Source organism: Leopardus geoffroyi, chromosome A2, assembly GCF_018350155.1.
Source record: "Leopardus geoffroyi isolate Oge1 chromosome A2, O.geoffroyi_Oge1_pat1.0, whole genome shotgun sequence".
Classification (NCBI taxonomy): Eukaryota; Metazoa; Chordata; class Mammalia; order Carnivora; family Felidae; genus Leopardus; species Leopardus geoffroyi.
This window is the reverse complement of record NC_059331.1, coordinates 16,832,354-16,851,933: the sequence shown is the minus strand read 5'-3', so window position 1 is coordinate 16,851,933 and position 19,580 is coordinate 16,832,354. Positions and strand designations below refer to the sequence as shown.

The 19,580-nt window shown below is 42.9% G+C and overlaps 1 protein-coding gene across 4 annotated transcripts in view; it reads right to left on the bottom strand.

Moving 5' to 3' along the window:
* The window catches only part of PTPN23 (protein tyrosine phosphatase non-receptor type 23), a 35,439-nt gene extending 16,306 nt beyond the window's left edge, over positions 1 to 19,133 (bottom strand). The window contains exons 1-2 of one of the 4 annotated variants that reach the window (XM_045492712.1): positions 18,965 to 19,133; positions 10,579 to 10,653 (exon numbers count right to left, since the gene is read on the bottom strand). In XM_045492712.1, the coding sequence (XP_045348668.1) occupies positions 10,579 to 10,653; positions 18,965 to 19,048 (159 nt within the window). In that variant the 5' untranslated portion in view covers positions 19,049 to 19,133. The remainder of the gene's footprint in view (positions 1 to 10,578; positions 10,654 to 18,964) is intronic. The other 3 variants (XM_045492713.1, XM_045492714.1, XM_045492715.1) reach the window with 3 other exon arrangements.
* Between the last annotated feature and the right edge of the window lie 447 nt (positions 19,134 to 19,580).

Sequence of the window (19,580 nt, the reverse complement as noted above, 5' to 3'; positions counted from 1 at the left end):
TGATACTGGCATAAAGAGACATATACACCAATGAAAGAGAGGAAAGAACCCAGAAATAAACCCTTGCATATATGATGTTATGAGCTGAACTGTACTGCCCCCAATTGATATGTTGAAGTCCTACCCCCGTCATTATCTCAGAATGTGACTGTATTTAGAGATAAAGCCTTAAAAGAGGTAAAGTAAACTGAAATTATACAAATGGGCACTAGTCCAATAGGACTGTTGTCCTTATAGGAAGAGATTAGGACACAGACATGCACAGAAAGACAACTATGTGAAGATACAGCGAGAAAATGGCCATCCACAAGCTCAAGAGAGAGACCTCAGAAGAAATCAACCCTATCAACACCTTGATCTCAGACTTCCAGCATCTAGAACTGTGAGAAACTAAATTTCTGTTATTTAAGCCACAGTCTGTGGTACTTTATTATGGCAGCCATAGTAAATTAATACATGGGGTCACATGATTTTTGACAAGGGTGCCAAGACTATTCAACAGGGGACAGTCTTTTGAGCAAACGGTGCTGGGAAAACTATAATCCACATGCAAAAGAATGAAGTTGGACCCTTACCTTATACCATTTACAAAAATAAACTCAAAATGGATCGAAGACCTAAATTTAAGAGCTGAAGCTATAAAACTCTTAGAAGAAACAAAGGAGAAGAAACAAAGGAAGGACATCTTTGTGACATTGGATCTGGCAATGATTTCTTGAGTAGAACTCCAAAAGCACAGGAAACAAAAGAAAAAACAGATAAACAGGACTACATCAAAATGTAAAACTTCTGACTATCAAAGGACACAATCAACAGAGTAAAAAGGCAACCCATGGAATAGGAGAAAATATTGGCAAGTCATGTATCTGATAAGGAGTTAATACCCAGAATATATAAAGAACTACAACATAACAACAGAAACTCTGTTCAAAAATGGGCAAAGGACCTGAATAGACATTTCTCCAAAGCAGATACACAATACATGAAAAGATACTAAACAACACTGATCATTAGGGAAATGCAAGATCAAAACTACAATGAGATACCATCTCACATTCCTCAAGATGACTACTATAAAAAAGATGGAAAATAATGCATGCTGGCAAGGATGTGGAGAAACTGGAACCCTTGTACACTGTTGGTGGAAATATAAAGGTGCAGCTGCCGTGGAAAACAGTATGGAGGTTCCTCTAAAAATTACAAATAGAATTACCATGTGAACCAGCAATTCCATTTCTGGATATATACTCAAAGAATTGAAGGCAGGGGCTCAAACAGATATATGTACATGAGCATTACACATACAACCCATTCACACCCACGGTGGCATTATTCACAATAGGCTAAAGGTGGAGGCAACCCATGTGTCCATCAATGGATAAATGAATAAACAAAATGTGGTATGTACATACAATGAAACATTACTCAGCCTGAAAAAAGGAAATTCTGAAACATACTAAAACACAGAGGAACCTTGAGGATATTTTGCCAAGTGAAATAAGCCAGTTATAAAAAGATAAATACTATGTAAGTCCACTTATGTCAAGTAGTAAAGTAGTCAAATTCACAGAGACAGAAAGTGGAACAGTAGTTACCAGGGTGTGGGAAGCAGGAATGGGGATTTGTTGTTTAATGGGTGCAAGGTTTCAGTTTTACAAGATGAAAAGAGTTCTGGTTGCATGACAATGTAAACATACTTAACGCTATACACTTAAAAATGGTTATGATGCACACACAAAAAATGCTTAAGATGTGGGACTCATCAAAATAAAAAGCTTCTGCACAGCAAAGGAAACAATCAGCAAAAGTAAAAGGCACCTGACAGAATGGGAAAAGATATTTGCAAACGACATATGAACTAAAGGGTTAGTATCCAAAATCTGTAAAGAACTTATCAAACTCAACATCTAAGTAACAAATAATTCAGTGAAGAAATGGGCAAAACACATGAATAGACACTTCTCTAAAGAAGACATCCAGATGGCCAACTGACACATGAAAAGATGCTCAACATCACTCATCATCAGGGAAATGCAAATCAAAACCACAATGAGATACCACCTCACACGTATCAAAATGGCTAACATTAACAACTCAGGCAACAACAGATGTTGGCGAGGATGCAGAGAAAAAGGATCTCTTTTGCACTGCTGATGGGAATGCAAACTGGTGCAGCCACGCTGGAACATAGTATGGAGGTTCCTCAAAAAATTAAAAATAGAACTACCCTACGGCCCAGCAATTGCACTAGGTATTTATCCAAGGGATACAGGCGTGCTGTTTCGAAAGGACACATGCACCCCCATGTTTATAGCAGCACTATCAACAATAGCCAAAGTATGGAAAGAGCCAAATGTCCATCAATGGATAAAGAAGATGTGGTGTATATATATACAATGGAGTATTACTTGACAATCAAAAAGAATGAAATCTTGCCATTCGCAACTACATGGATGGACTAGAGAGTATTACGCTAAACGAAATTAGTCAGAGAAAGACAAATATCATATGACTTCGCTCATATGAGGACTTTATGATACAAAACAGATGAACATAAGGGAAGGGAAGCAAAAATAATATAAAAAACAGGAAGGAGGACAAAAACATAAGACTCTTAAATATGGAGAACAAACAGAGGGTTGCTGGAGGGGTTGTGGGAGGGGGGATGGGCTAAATGGGTAAGAGGCATTAAAGAATCTGCTCCTGAAATCATATGCTAACTAACTTGGATGTAAATTTAAAAAATAAATAAAAGTAGTTTAAAGTTCAGTTAAAAAAAAAAAAAAGGCAGTTGAGTAAATCTGATTTAATATTTTAGATCTAAGAAAACATGGCAGGTTTAATCCCTAAGGATTGCAGATAGCTAGGTAAAATAATAATGATAGCTAATACTCACTGAGTGCTTACTGAATACCAGACATTGGACTGATACTGGATTATCTCACTTAATCCACACAATGATAAAATGAAGTAAGGATCATCGGGAAACCCATTTTTTGGACAAAGAAACTGAGGCTAAAGGAGTTCTGAGAAATTTCTGGAAAAGGAAAGTCTACACAGACAGGAAGCAGACTGGTGGCTGTCTGGACTGGGAATAGGAACAGGGAATGACCACAAATGGGCAAGAAGTTTCTTTTGGGGATATCACAAATGTTCTAAAATTAGACTGTGATGAAAGCTGCATAACTCCATAAATTTACTAAAATTCATTGAACTGTACACTTAAATTGAGTAAATCTTATGGTATACAAACGATACCTCAATAAAGCTGTAAAAAACAATGTTTAAGATGTTAAATTTTACATTACCTGTATTTTACCACAATAAAAAAATTTTTTTTAATATTTTTTAAAAGTCAGGTAAGTTCCTTGTAATAAGGTTTCTAACAAATTACAAATAATATATTTTTATATATTATCTTCCTAATCATTTTATGCTCTGTTGTTAAGACGTGTTTCCCCCTAGGATTTTTGTTAGAAGTCTGAAGGTCTGAAGTCTGTACTGGCTTGACTGAGCTCGGGTCTCAGAGATGTACATACGTGCTGTAGAAATCATTAGCTGTTAGTATTTTCTTGTCTATCACCGGCCACATATCTAAGCAGTCATCCTTGCAATAAACCAATAGTACTCGTGACTTTTTAGTACACAAGTGACCTGTTAACTTTGGATGTATTTTCAATTACCAACATTTTTTTTTTTTAATTTACATCCAAATTAGTTAGCATCTAGTGCAACAATGATTTCAGGAGTAGATTCCTTAGTGCCCCTGACCCATTTAGCCCATCCCCCCTCCCACAACCCCTCCAGTAACCCTCAGTTTGTTCTCCATATTTATGAGTCTCTTCTGTTTTGTCCCCCTCCCTGTTTTTATATTATTTTGGTTTCCCTTCCCTTATGTTCATCTGTTGTGTCCCTTAAAGTCCTCATATGAGTGAAGTCATATGATTTTTGTCTTTCTCTGACTAATTTCACTCAGCATAATACCCTCCAGTTCCATCCTCGTAGTCACAAATGGCAAGGTTTCATTCTTCTTGATTGCTGAGTAATACTCCATTGTATATACATACCACATCTTCTTTATCCACTCATCCATCGATGGACATTTGGGCTCTTTTCATACTTGGGCTATTGTTGATAGTGCTGCTATAAACACGGGGGTGAAGGTGTCCCTTCGAAACAGCACACCTATATCCCTTGGATAAATGCCTCGTAGTGCAATTGCTGGGTCAAAGGGGGGTTCTATTTTTAGTTTTTGAGGAACCTCCATACTGTTTTCCAGAGTGGCTGCACCAGCTTGCATTCCCATAGACTACCAACATTCTCTGTATCAGCTATTCAGAAATTAGTACTAGCAAGGACTGGTAAAACTTGAACCAAATCGAAAAATGTATGGATAGGATCTGCAATGGAGGGGCACCTGGCTGGCTCAGTCTGAGGAGAGTGCAATTCTTGATCTCAGGGTCTTGAGTCTGAGTACACATTGGATGTAAAGATTACTTACAAATATATAAATAAATAAACTTAAATTGCTCAGTTGCTTTTCTCTACACCAGCTCTTAACAGGTGAAAAATATATATAATAGAAGGGGGAAGGACACTCAATAGCAACAACAACCAAAAAAAAATCTGGAAATAAACTCAACAAGACATGTGAAAAACCTACATGAAGGAAATTTTACTGAGAAGCCTGGGGAGGGAAAAAAAAAAAAAAGATGTATACACACACACACACACACACACACACACAGTGTGTGTGTGTAATATATATGAATAAATGCAGAGAAGAGCAACCTCATAAAGATATTAATTCTATCTCATCAACCTGTAAGGTGTATGAGCTCACAAAATTCCCAACACTATTCTGCAGAACTTGACAAAAAGATTCTAAGTTCATTGAGAAATACTCATTTGAGAACAGCCTTGGAAAACTTGAAAAAGAAAAGTTATCACCAGGAATTAGTCTTAGCAGATAGAAAAACTACAATAGATACAATACTTAAAATACTGTGGACCTGTCACGGGCAGATACATGGTAGCAGAGAACAGGAAATTCTGAAAAGACCTAAAGTACATATAAGAATTCAGTTTAAGAGTGTTTCCAACAAGTAGAAAACATATGGAGAAAAAGTTAAAGTACAAGCTTCCCCTTACCTATCATATACTTAAATATATGTCATATAAAGACTTAAGTAAAAATCAACCAGTACACGTACTAGCAGAACATATGTAACTGCTCACAATTTTACATGGGTGACAAAGCTTTTCTGGGTGCATAGCAAAGCCAGGTAAAAGGAAGGATGGGATGGACCTTACACATTTATATATAAAATCTGAAGTGTGTATTAAAAACATAATAAACAAAAACAATGAACTGAAAAAATTTGTATCATAGAAGATAAAGGAGCAATATCATTAATGTGTGAATAAGTCTTATAAAGTAGTAAGAAGAAAGGTAAAGGCACACATCAGAGATATTGCAGGTTCAGATCCAGACCAAAACAATAGAGTGGGTCAAAATGAATTTTTTGGTTTCCCAGTGCATATAAAAGTTATGTTTATACTACACTGTAGTCTACTAAGTGTGCAGTAGCATTAGATCTTTAAAAAGTTCATACCTTAATTTAAAAGCACTTTATTGGGGCGCCTGGGTGGCTCAGTCAGTTAAGCATTCGACTTCAGCTCAGGTCACGATCTCACAGTTCGTGAGTTCAAGCCCCACATCGGGCTCTGTGCTGACAGCTCAGAGCCTGGAGCCTGCTTCAGATTCTGTGTCTCCCTCTCTCTCTGTCCCACCCCTGTTCATACTGTGTCTCACTCTGCCTCTCAAAAAATGAATAAATGTTAAAAAAAAAATTTTTTAAAGCACTTTACTGCTAAAATAATGCTAACCATCATCTAAGCTTTCAGTGAGTTGTAATCTTTTTGCTGGTGGATGGTCCTGCCTCCACACTGATGGCTGCTGACTTGATCAGGGTGGTGGTCACCGATGGCTGGGCGGCTGTGGCGATTTCTTAACCAAGACAACAATGAAGTTTGCCGCACTGACTGGTTCTTCCTTTCCAGAACGATTTCTCTGTAGCGTGTAATGCTACTTGAGAACATTTGACCCACAATAGGACTTCTTTCAAAACTGGAGTCAATCTTCTCAAGTCTCGCTGCTGTTTTATCAACTAAGCGTACCTGATACTCTAAATCCTTTGTTGTCATTTCAACAATCTTCACAGCATCTTCACCAGTATATTCCAGCTCAAGAAACTTTTTTTTGCTCATCCATTAGAAGCAACTCCTCATCCATTCAAGCTTGATCATGCGATCACAGCACTTCAGTCCCATCTTCAGGCTCCACTTCCAGTTCTCTTGCTGTTTTCACCACACCTGTGGTTACTTCCTCCACTAAAGTCCTGAACCCCTCAAAGTCATCTGTGAGGGCTGGAATCCACTTCTTCCAAACTCCCATGAATGTTGACATTTTGACTTCTTCCCATGAATCATGACTGTTCTTAATGGCATCTAGGATGGTGAACCCTTTCCAGAAGGTTTTCAATTTACTCCGCCCAGATCCATTAGAGGAATCACTATCTATGCAGCTATAGCCTTAGAAATATCTTTCTTAAAGGGGCACCTGGGTGGCTCAGTCGGTTGAGTGTCCGACTTTGGCTCAGGTCATAAGCTCACAGTTGGTGGGTCTGAGCCCTGCATTGGGCTCTGTGCTGACAGCTCAGAGCCAGGAGCCTGCTTCAGCTTCTGTGTCTCCCTCTCTTTCTACCCCTCCCCTGCTCATGCTTGTCTCTTTCTCTCTCAAAAAAAAAAAAAAATTAAAAAATAAAAACAGGAGGGGCACCTGGGTAGCTCAGTCGGTTAAGCATCCAACTTCAGCTCAGGTCATGATCTCACGGTTCATGGGTTTGAGCCCCACATCAGGCTCTATGCAGACAGCTCAGAGCCTGGAGCCTGCTTTGGATTCTGTGTCTCCCTCTCTCTCTGCCCTTCCCCTGCTCGTGTTCTCTTTCAAAAATAAGTAAACACTTAAAAAAAATTAAAAAAAGAAATGGATTTCTTAAAGAATAAGCTTGAAAGCCACAACTACTCCTTGACCCATGGGCTGCAGAACAGCTGTTGTGTTAGCACGAATACAACATTTATCTTGTACATTTCCATCAGTGCTCTTGGGTGACCATGTGCACGGTCAATGAGCAGTAATATCTTGAAAGGAATCTTTTTTTTTTTTGAGCAGTAGGTCTCAACAGGAGCCTTAAAATACAGTAAACTACATTGTAAATACATGTGCTGCCATCCAGGCTTTGTTGTTCCATTTATACAGCACGGGCAGAGTATGTTTAGCATAATTCTTAAAGGCCCTAGGATTTTCAGAATGGTAAATGAGCACTGGCTTCAACTTACAGTCACCAGCTGCATTAGCCTGTAACAAGAGAGTCAGCCTGTTCTTTGACGCTTTGAGGTCAGACACTGACTTCTCCTCTCTAGCTGTCAAAGTCCTAGATGGCATCTTCTTCCATCAGAAGGCTAAGTTTTGTCTCCATTGAAAATTCGTTGTTTAGTGTGGCTGCCTTCACGAATTATCTTAACCAAACTTTCCGGATCACTTGTTGCAGATGCTACATCAGCACTTGCTGCTTCACCTTATATTTTTACGTTAGGGACATGGCTTCTTTCTTTAAACCTCATGAACCAGCCTGTGTTAGTTTCAAACTTTACTTCTTCACCTCTCTCAGCCTTCACAGAATTGAAGAGAGTAAGGACTTTGCTCTGGACTAGGCTTTGGCTGAAGCGAATGTTGTGGCTGGTTTGATCTTCTATCCAGACCACTCAAACTTTCTCCACATCAGCAATGGCTGATGTGGTTCTGTTATTAATCACGTGTTCACTGGAGGAGCACTTTTAATTTGCTTCAAGAACTTGTCTTTTCCACTCACCACTTGGCTACCTGGCTAACTGGAGCAAGGGGCCTACCTTTCAACTTTTCAGTCCATCTTGGCTTTCAACATGCCTTCCTCCCTAGGCTTAATCATTTCTAGCTTTTGATTTAAAATGAGAGACATGTGGCTCTTCCTTTCACTTGAAAACTTAGATGTTATTTTAAGGTTATTAATTGGCCTAATATCAATATTGTTGTGTCCCAAGGAACAGGGAGACCCAAGAAAAGAAAGACAGGGGAACAGCCAGTTAGCAGAGGAATAAGAACACACCCAGCATTTACTAAGTTCAGTCTCATATGGAGTTTGTAGTACGCAAAACAATTACAATAGTAACATCAAAAATCACTGATCACAGATCAGTGGGGTGCCTGGCTGACTCAGTTGGTGGAGCATGGGACTCTTGATCTTGGGGTGGTGGGTTCTAGCCCCCCATGTTGGGTTATCGAGATTCTTAAAAACAAAATCTTAAAAAAAAACACAATAAAGCAAAGCACAATGCAAGGCATACCTAGGGGCGCCTGGGTGGCTCAGTTGGTTGGGCTTCCAATTCTTGGTTTCGGCTCAGATCGTGATCTCTTGGTTTGTGGGTTCAAGCCCTGCATCCGGCTCTGCACTGTCAATGCATAGCCTGCTTGGGATTCTGTCTCTCTCACTCTCTCTCTGTCCTTCCCCCATTCTCACTCTGTGTCTCTCTCAAAATAAATACATAAGCTTTTTTAAAAAAAAGTCTTGGGGCGCCTGGGTGGCATAGTCGGTTAAGCATCCGACTTCAGCCAGGTCACAATCTCGCGGTCCGTGAGTTCGAGCCCCGCGTCGGGCTCTGGGCTGATGGCTCAGAGCCTGGAGCCTGTTTCCGATTCTGTGTCTCCCTCTCTCTCTGCCCCTCCCCCGTTCATGCTCTGTCTCTCTCTGTCCCAAAAATAAATAAACGTTGAAAAAAAAAATAAAATAATAAAATAAATAAATAAATAAAAAGTCTTAAAGAGAAAACAAAACAAGGTATGCCTATATAGAATAGAAAAATAGGGGCACCTGGATGGCTCAGTAGGTTAAGTGGCCGACTTCAGCTCAGGTCATGATCTCACACTTCATGAGTTTGAGCCCCATGTCAGGCTCTGTGCTGACAGCTCAGAGCCTGGAGCCTGCTTCACATTCTGTGTCTCCATCCCTCTCTGCCCCTCCCCTGCTCGCACACTCTCTCTCTCTCTCTCAAAAATAAATAAATATTAAAAAAATTTTTAAATGAAAAAAAATAGAAAAATGGCAAAGGACATTGACAATTTCTAAAAGAAGGTATACAACAAACACACTGACAACTGTGAAACCTTACTATTAATGAAATAACTGAAAATTAAAATTAAATACCCTTTTCAACTACCAGACCGCCAGAACTGAAAAGTAGCAGCAGGAGTAGGCATGTATATCATCAGAGTTAGGGGTGCACATGAAAACAAGTACATCCCATCTGCTCACTAATTCCTACAGAAACAATCCCATATGTGCCCAAGAATGCAGACAGGGATTATATTCACAATGCCAAAAACTGAAATAACCTAATGTTCTCTGAGACAAGACTACTTAAATGCTAGTGCAATGTGATGATTACAGGACGTTAAAAATACTACTGCTCTACTCTCATCAATACAGAAACAAATCTACAATACACGAAGTGAAAAAAGCAGACTACATAAGCAGTGTGGGTGGTGTATGATCCTACTGTGGTTTTATACAGTACACACAGTTGACACTTAAAACAGTGAGGGGGGTACTGGGTAGGGGCACTGACTCCCATGCAGTCAAAAATCCACTATAATTTCTGACTTTCCAAAAACTTAACTACTGATAGCCTACTGTTGACCAGAGCCTCACTGATAATAGTCAATTAACACACATTTTGTACGTTATATGTATTATACACTGTACTCTTACAATGAAACTAGAGAAAAGGAAGTGTTAAAGAAATCACAAGGAAGGGGCATCTGGGTGACTTAGTTGGTTGAGCATTGGACTCTTGGTTTCAGCTCAGGTCATGATCTCACAGTTCGGGAGTTCGAACCCCAAGCCAGGCTCTGTGCTGACAGCATGGAGACTGCTTGTGATCCCTTCTCTCCCTTACTCTCTGCCAGTCCCTTGCACGCAAGCATGTGCTCTCTCAAAATAAATAAACTTTAAAAAAATCATAAGGAAAATACATTTATAGTACTGTACTATTAAAAAAATGCATATACGTGGACCCACACAGTTCAAACCCATGTTGTTAAAAGGTCAATCATATCATATATGTATATATATATACACACGCACATATACATATTTATATAATTTAACATATATATTTATATAATTATATATAGTATATAAACATACATACACATTTAAATATAAGTATATAAATTATATACAAATATGTATAAATTATAAAATATATATGCAAAACTTTCTGAGAAGGATTTTTAAGTTTATCTTTTACTTTTTACATTTTTTTTACTTTTTACATTTTCAAACTTTTCTATCATTAATTTTGCTGCTTTTACAGAGGAAAAAATACTAAATTAGAAGAAGAACACAGTTCCACGTGGTTTCTTTACCTCCCTATCAAACCAATCCTGTTCATATGTGCATAAAAATACTATCCTCCTACCTGTCTGAGCAACTCCAGTTTCTTCAGTTCCTCATTATAGGCTTCTGGGTTCTCCCCATAATTCTTCAGGACAAACTAGAGAGAGACACATAGAGACACACACACACACACACAGAGAGAGAGAGAAAGAAAGAGAGAGAGAGATGTAAGCCAGGAATACAAAACACTCCCCGGCTCCCACTCCTGCCCAGAGTCCTTGGAAGTCACAAGTCAGGGCTCAAGATCGGGTCCAGACCCACAAGCATGAGCTTACCTCCTGGTCCACCAGGAACTCTACCTCAGTAACAGGGCAGCACTAAAAGCTGACCATGAGAGCCTCCACCTTTGAGCAAAATGGAAAGACTGGATGACCCTGTGTGAACACCCTGGCTGGTCTTTGTCACGCTACTGCCCTCTTTGTAAAGTCCAGGACTCTGGCAGGTCAGGAATTGGGGAACTTAGCTGGCTGAAATAGGATCCTACTGAGCATCCCAAAACAGGCCACAAATTCAAGCCTCCTTCAAGGACTGGACTCTGCTGTGTTCTGAGATCACAACCATAATCCCAACGCAACAACCAACACAGACAAGAGATACCAAGTAAGAGTGGGAGTGCAAAGGCTTCTTCACCAGCCAGCCCTTCTCGCTAGGAAAAAGCACCACAGAATAAAGGATTTACATGAGGACAGGCCCACAGGTGTGTGATGGGAATGATCCAGACAGGAGACGGGAAAGTCACTGCCTGCATCAGAGAGGGGACTGGCACGCCCGCCCACAACAGCACTCTTCACCTCAGGAGCTGACTCTCTAGGACAATGAGCACACTCATCAGTCTGGAGGCAGAGCCTGGGCCAAAAGACCCCTTGTTTACCTAAGATCAACAGGCTAAGGCAGCTGAACTATTGCCATTGCAGTTCCCGCTGCCTGAGTTAGCAATCTGGGTGGGGGGAGGGGGGCAGATGCATCCATTCCACAAACACTGAGCACTGATGCCCACCTCACAGGTTCCCTGAGGTTCAAAGACTGAAAAGAGGTGGCCTCTCTGTCCAGCAGCACACTCGCACGATGTCTGTGGCCCACTCACCTGTTGTGAGGTCCCTTCCCAGGACCTATGCCTCATGGCTAGGGAATTGGCCACATGGAAACCTGGAAGGCTGTGGAACAGCTCCTATCTGCCCTGGCAGGGAAAAGGAGAGGTGGGACAGACAGAAGGGAGGCTACTGCTGAATTTGTTTCAGCATCACCCAGTCACGTTCCCAAAACCTCTGACCCTGACCACTCTTCTGTTGGCTTTACCTCCTGAAAGTCCCATGTGTCCATGAGCTCTCCTTTCTATCCTCTTGCAACCCCTTCAAAGCTATCGCTTACTTAGAGGCCAGAATGATCTTTCTAGCACACCTCCAATGTCACTCCTAACTTCAGAGCCTTCTGAAACACACACGCACCTGGGGAAAAAAATAAACCAAAATATGCTTTTCTTAGGATAGTGAGATTATGAGAAATGAGTTGCAATCTAAAGAGAAAAATTGTAATCTAAAAAGAATGTGCAACAGTAGCTCCCCAAAGCCTCCAAGTCCAAATCTAATCTCCTATGCACAGAGTTCAGGGCTCTTCACAACCTGCTCCCAACAGCCTTCAAAGACTGTCCTCTAGCATGTTCCAGGGACACCCAGCCAACAGTCCTATAGAATTGCTCTCAGGTCTCAATACCTGTCCCCATGTTGTCACCTCTTCTCTATTAAGACTCAGATGAAATGTCACTTCCTTGAACTTCAGCTGCTGCTCTCTCTACATTCCAAACATGCCTGCACCAGACTGTGCCTTGTGGCAGGGTCATGCCAGTGACACCCCTCCAATCCACACCAATCAATGAGTGTGTCAGGAACAGCAGGGGCCTCATTAGTATGTGTTAGATCCTCAGCAAATGGCTGCCTTTACAGGAAATGCAGAGGAGGGATGAACAAATTGAAAATACTAAAAGGAGACACTCCGAAAAATTCAGAAGATGGGACATTCTGCCCAACAGGGCCTTCTGTAAGTCCTTTGACAATATGATAAAAGCCATGAAAGAAATCTTCCTAGAAATACTCAACTATGCACAAACGCAAAAATGTGCAAACAATGTTAGGAGTTTGCAGACACTCTGAAGCCCGTTTATGGGCTCCTGGTTTACAATCCTTGCTTGGATCTAGCCAAACCTCTTCTTCTCAACCAGCCCTCCAAACACCATAAATATAAAGTGTGGCCTGGGCTGTAAGGTAGAACTTGACTAAAATGGAAATGTATTCCTTGATTAATTCCCTTTTGGTAAGAGGTTTTAGAGTAACAGTACACACAGCCCGGAGGCCCCATGGGATAGAGGGATACTGGAGTCTTAGAAACAAGGCTTCTCCTGGCGTCGCTAAAAACACCTGTCCTTGCTATTCACACATGGTGAAGGAGAGAGAAAGGCTGCCCCCAACCCCAGCAAACTGTCCCTAAGAGGTCACCTTCTACCTGTCTCATTCCTCCTCTAAGATCAGCAGCAGCAAAAACTGACTGAGCTCCTGCCACAGACCAGGCTCTGTGGTGAGCACCTAAAAAGTTCCTCAAACCCTGTAACAACCCAAAGCAGTAGATACTATTATCATCACCATTTTACAGATGAGGAAATGAACAAACTGAGGCAAAGAGGTCAGGGCATCTGCCGAGTTCACAGCACTAATAACTGATGGAACAGTAACTAAAACCCAAACATTTGGGTTTCAGAGCCCAGGTTCTTAATCACACATTAGACCAATTCATTCCCGCTATTTTTAATACAGTTCTCATAAATAATTCTGGGGAAAGAGTTAGAGAAAATGAATCTCTAGCCACATAGTGAATCTCATAGCCACAATAGAGCAGCCAGGTTATTTTTTAAACTCTGAGTCCTCTATGACTGTAGATCACTCCCCCACCAAAGAGAGAAAAGGCTGGCTGAAGGTTCTAGAGTAAAAAACAGAGACCATCTTGCAGTCTGTGTTCTACAGAGCTCAGAACAAAGTCTGGTCAGGATGTGAAGCTCCCGACAATCTGAGATGGAAGGCCTAGCAGCAGGTCACTGCCACCATAGAAGGCAATGACAGGACCCCAATGCACCCACACAACCAACAAGTAGTTAGGGTCAACAGGACCCAGAGAACCTCCAGAGCCCGGCCGGGCTTTGAAGAAGTTGGGGATCCTTTTCTGAGCAAACAATAAGACCTATGGACATGTCTATGTTAATTGAGAGCATGTCTAAGGATCAGAGCCACTGGGAGGGGGGGGCGGGGGTGGAGAAGAGAGGAAGGAGTTACAAGTGCAAACAATAAGAATACAAAGGACATTTCCAGAGAAATATCAATATAGTATGCCAAGACCTCTCATAGGGACCCACATGCATTAATTCTTGTTCTCACAGGCTTAACAGGTATATTATTTCCATGTTATAGGTGAGAAAAATGAGGACCAGATTAGTTATATAATCATTTGTAGCAGCTGAAGGTCACCTAGCAATTAAGTGGAAGGGATGGGACCTAAACCAAGGTCGGTCTGACTCCAATGTCTAGGCTATTTCCATGATACTACTCGGCTCTTTTACTGAGCAACAAATGGCACAGAATTTTGTAGGCAGATAAGATCACATTCATCACAGATGAGAAACATTCATCCTAGGTCCTGCCATTCTTTTGCAGATTGGAAAAATGGAAACTAGAGATCAGCAATGGCTGTGCTAGAACTCCAAGCCAGGTTTCCTGACTCCTGACCCAGGGATATTCCTTTTGTGTCACTTTCTCTTGTATTAATTAGCATGTTCTCATTCTTCTGTGCATGCTTCCCCCCCCCACCCCCAAATGCTGACAGTGTTTAGCTTTTGCTCTTAATTTGATAGAACATCTTGGAATTTCACGGAATTAAAGCAATAATCCAAGAAGAAAAGAGAATAAAAGGCATCACAGGTGTAAACATTACCTTCGTTCACTGTACATATATTTCTCTTTTCTCCACTTGCAGGATTTACTCAAATATGGGGAAATGGGGGATTCCTTGGGCTGGTCCATGGAAATACACACAAAACTAAGTCCCACATATAGGATTATTAATAAATACAATACGATATATGTTTTGCTACTGAATTTCACATGAGATTAATTTTATTCAGAGAAAGGAGTTGGATTGCCCCTTGGTGTCAGCAAACCTAAAACCGAATAACAAGCCAACAGTACTGAGGATGAGAACAGAGTTTCACCCTCGCCTAGTCTAACCTCTGTCTCTACACTCAAGGAATCTCTCCCACATCTCTTCTAAACAACACCAGCAAGGACAACTCAAGTTACATCTCCTGGCAGGTGCCAGAACTAGACTAGGTCATTCATCCAACACTTATGAAGCATTCTCCACACATAAGTATTTATTACTTCCCGAGGAAAGGAAAGAATCTCAAGTGAAATGGATACAGGCTTTTGGTGTAGGAGATTAAAATCAGAGAAGAATGAACTGAACAGTGCACGTCATCTGTTCCTGGAGCCATTCTGCTGTAAGACACAGCGGGCAGACAGGCTCGGTAACTCCAGATCTGTGATAAGAGAAAAGACAGGTCATCACCACAGGTAATTGGCAATGTCCCACGCTCCTCACTGTTGAGAAGGCAGGGCCCCCTTTTAGGCCTCTGGCCATTTGATTTCCTTTTCTATGTAGCAAGTGTTTCAAAGGAGTCAACTATCCCATGAGAAATCGCAGCGGGGAGGATTCCACAAACCTGAAAAGGAGGCTTTACCTACACGTGAATAAGATCAACAGTAAGAAGAGGTTAATAAGAGTGTGCACTCTGTGGTGCAGGTCAACTGAGTGTTAACAGTGGTAGGCCTGGTCTGAATTTAGGAATGTGGTACAACAGCCAGGCAGCTAAAGGGGCCCTGAGGAGGTATGGTTCCAACCTGAGTGATGAACAGGAAGAAAGGAATTCCAGTAAGGACCAGAGCAAGAACAATGACCAGATGTGGAAGGAAAAGAGTCTGAAAGTTCCTATAGGAGAGGCCTGGGGGAATGAATTAGAGAAGGAGGCTGAAGCCAAGTGGTGGCAAGCCTTGAATAGTAGGCAGATTCTCTGGAGGAACCTGGTGGAAAAGTGGAGATTCAGAAATCAATCCAGCTAAGGGTGGGGAGGAGAGAGGCCAAGAAGTCACTGAGTTGGCAGGGTGGCTACTACATGATACATCTGCCCTTGAGGATAGATAACCATGTGGACCCTAGAAGGTAAGCTCCATGAAGGCAGGAATTTTTATCATAACATATAGCCCTGAATCCCCAGGGCTGGCACATATAGTCACTCAATAACTATTTGTTCAATGAATGAATCAGAAATGGATGTTAACACCTAAGTCCAAGTGAGCTTGACTTAAGCTCTGATGCAGTTGATTAAAGGCAGGTATTTGAGACCAGAAGAGGAAACAACTTCAAACACCAACACCTGTCACCAAAATCACTCAGTGATGAAAAGTATCGGTCAGCCTTCATCAGTGGCCAATGAGTCAGCATTCTGGGCTCCAAAGCACAGGAAACAAAGTGAAAAGACAGCAGCATTTTCCCACTAAAAAATTATGTGGGCCCAGGTATCCCAACCTAAAGCTTGGCACTGCAGCTCAAAACCAGCTTGCTGTTCTCTTGGCTCTTATTTCACATTATTCCATAATTGAAGGCATGTCCATCAGGAGCGAAAACTAATACTAACCACTATGAAAGGTCTTTTCAACAGCCCAGGCCTCACAAAGAAACAAGCCCTTTAGCTATCTAGAAAATTCCTATTCATCTTTCAAAACCCACCAAGCCTTCTCTGATGGCCCCTCCTTAGGCTGGTACTTCTGTATAGTGCACATACACTTCCACTAATATTACCATTTAATTTTAAGTTTCCTCTACTAAACTGAATTCTTTAAAAAAGAAAGAAAAAAAGAAAGAACAATCTCTTATTCATCTGTATTTCCAAGGCTCAGCATAGTGCTCAACAGCCTGACCTCAACAGAACCATTTTTACCCTAGTATTCTACATTAAATTCTACCTCTCAGCTCCAAGTCATTGGTGAAGGTTCCCACAGCTGAGAGAAAGGGTAGAAGAAGACAAGGGTACGAGTGGCAGAGGCAGAGTAGGGGCTCTAGGGCTGAGGAGAGGAGTCCAGGTCAGGAAGAGTTCCCAGGCTGCAGTGGCTTCTGCAGTCTTCTCTGCAGGAAGAGATCCAGGGTACTCCGAGGGAGCTGGCCCTTCTCGAGCCCAGCCTACCCACAGGCTGCTATTCCTTTTCAGTGGGTTCACGCAATACAAGCCCCAATCTTAACCTATCAAATAAACTGGTGGTATCTTCCCCAATCCCAAAGAGGAAACAAAAAGAGGTGATGTCTGCAAAACGAAGTTTCTTCTGCATCTGATACCACCTCAGGCTAAATGGTAATGAGCAACTACTCCAGCGAAGTCATTACTCACATAAAACCTTGTTGGTTAGGCAAGAGTGATCAGAATATCAAAGGATAAGTTAAAAACAAAACGTCTCCAAGGATTTTCTGGGCTAGGATTTTATCCACTGGATTTCCATAAATGTATGGTCACCATGTCTAAATTCCCTTTCGACTGTCATTCAATCATTTGAGAAATGTTTTCCTGAATGCCAACTATGCAGAGGGGGCCCTGCTAGGCTACGAGCAGCATGCAGATGCCTCCCAGGTCACTTAGAATTTAATAGAGGAATTAAAACATAGCACACATACTAACACCAGGAAAAGAATGGAAAGAGGGATTCAGAGAAGGGAAAGATTAATCCAGATGAACGGATTCAAGAAGCCTTTTGGAAGAGACAGAACTTAAACTGGACCTTGAAAGATGGACAGAATATACAGACATTAAAGAAGGATCCCATTCCCATCCCACAAGGCAAAGATGAGAGTTCTTCTGGGTGGGAGAAAATCCACAACCAAAGGCAGAGAAGAGCAAATATACAGAGAATGTTAAGGGAACAGCAAATGGCTGAATGTGAACAGAATCTGTAACAAATACATAGATCAAGCACACACTGGACCCTCAAAAAATACTGAAAGAACTGGGGTTGGTCAGGCAGACCTCTAAATGGGTTGGGACTGAACTAGAAAACAAAGGAGTTTTGTTGTTTTAGAAAAAGTCATCTAATTGTGCTTGTATGAAAGAGCAGATAGAAGACCGAAGTCTGAGGAAAAGGTAACAAAACTCTTAACTTTTAGATTAATCTAATTTCCTGTCTTTACAAATGAGGAAACAGACACCCAAAGAGATTTAATGACAGAATCAAAGGAATACAAACTGTGAGTGTCTGAACTAAGGCAGGGGCAGTATAAAGAGGAGGGAGATAGTTTACTGGGGTAACTACTTCCAAGCCTACTGTCCTTCTTCTAACCCTCTTCTTCAGCACCCTGCTGGGTGGTGCGCTGCCTAGATTACCTGGGACTTACTTTGGTAGCTGCTCTACTGAAAACACAAGGATGCCAACCCGCAACAACCTGGCTCCTTTTCTCTTCTGCTCTGACCCACTGCAACTAGGTGGCCCTCCCCACGGGAGATGTCTCAGAGGGCACCCGATGCTCATTCAACACACCTGGCCCCTCTCTGTACCAGCCCCACCTGATCTCGCCAGAGGTCTCTTCCTCCATCACCACCAAACCTGCCTGTTTTCCCCGTCCAACTGACGGCTCAACACAACGACTGCAAATGTTTCTTCAGGAGCTACAACTGTTATCCCCTTCGGGCAGTTAAGAAAAGCAATAACCCTCCCCCAAAATGACAAGGACCTGTATCTTTCGGTCCAAGGGGGCTCCTGAATACGGTTCTTATTCTCAAGAGACCGGAGAGAATCGCACTAAGTGTCAGAGAGACCCCAAACGCAGAGGTCAGGCATTCCTCTGGTTCCCATCTTGAAACACACATGCTGAGCCATCACCGGCGTCCATCCCAGTCCGCTCCTGGACTGATAGCGCACGGAGAGCACAGTTCAAACTAGACGGCCAGGGCCGCCCACCGCTCCCCCGCGGGGCGGTCCCGGCGTGGAGGAGGGGCGGAGCAGAACTAGGTCCGGAGCGTCACACCGAGGAAGTCTGGTGCCTCGGTGGGAACCGTGGATGGCCCGGCGCAGAAGTAGGGAAGCGGGTTTTAAAAAGGCTGCGGATGCTGGCCCCGAGCGGGCGAGGAGGGGAGAGGAATGTCTGCGGAGGGCGGGGCGGGGGGGGGGGGGAGAGGAACCAGGATGAGAAGAGCCAGGGAAGGCCCCTCCTGGCCTCATCCGACCCTGCGACCAGGGCCTAGGGAGATGATGGACGCGCAGGGGGCGTCACGCGCTGGCAGACGGAGCTACGCCGGAGAGGTAGGAGGGTGGGGGGGGGGGTGCACTTACCTTCTTCACCGCCGGCTGGAAGAGGAAGTCACCGGCCTCCTTCAGGTCCAGCCAGATCATGGGCATGCGGGGCACAGCCTCCATGGCGGCTTGTGCCCGCCGGCCACCCGGCCGCTCCCCTAGCTGCCCCAGCTGCTGCCTCAGCCTCGCGCCCCGCCCCTCCACGCCGGAAGTCACTCGTCACGCGGGGCCGAAAATTGCACGCAGGGCCTGTTGGGAAATGCAGTCCTCCCCCGCGCAGCCTCCAGCGCTAAGCACAGCTGCCGTTGCGCATGCTCACTCCTCCGCGGGGAGGGCGTGGAAGGCGAATCTCCAGCCGCCTTCGAAAGGGTGTCTGGGAATGATAGTCTTCCTCCATTTAGCTGCGGAGCCGGGGCAGGGTGGTTTTCTCCTCCCTAGCCAGGACCTGGGGTCCTGGCCTTGGCCTTGGCGCTCCTGTGTCGGAGCAAGTGCATTGGAGCCCATAAGCTTATAGTCCCAAGTAGAGTCGGGGACATAGAAGACAGGGGCAGGCGTTCTATAAAGATAACATGACAAGGGGAGCCTGGCTGGCTCAGAAGGTGGAGACTGCCACTCTTGATCTCTGCGTTGTAAGTTCGAGCCCCAGGTAGGACGC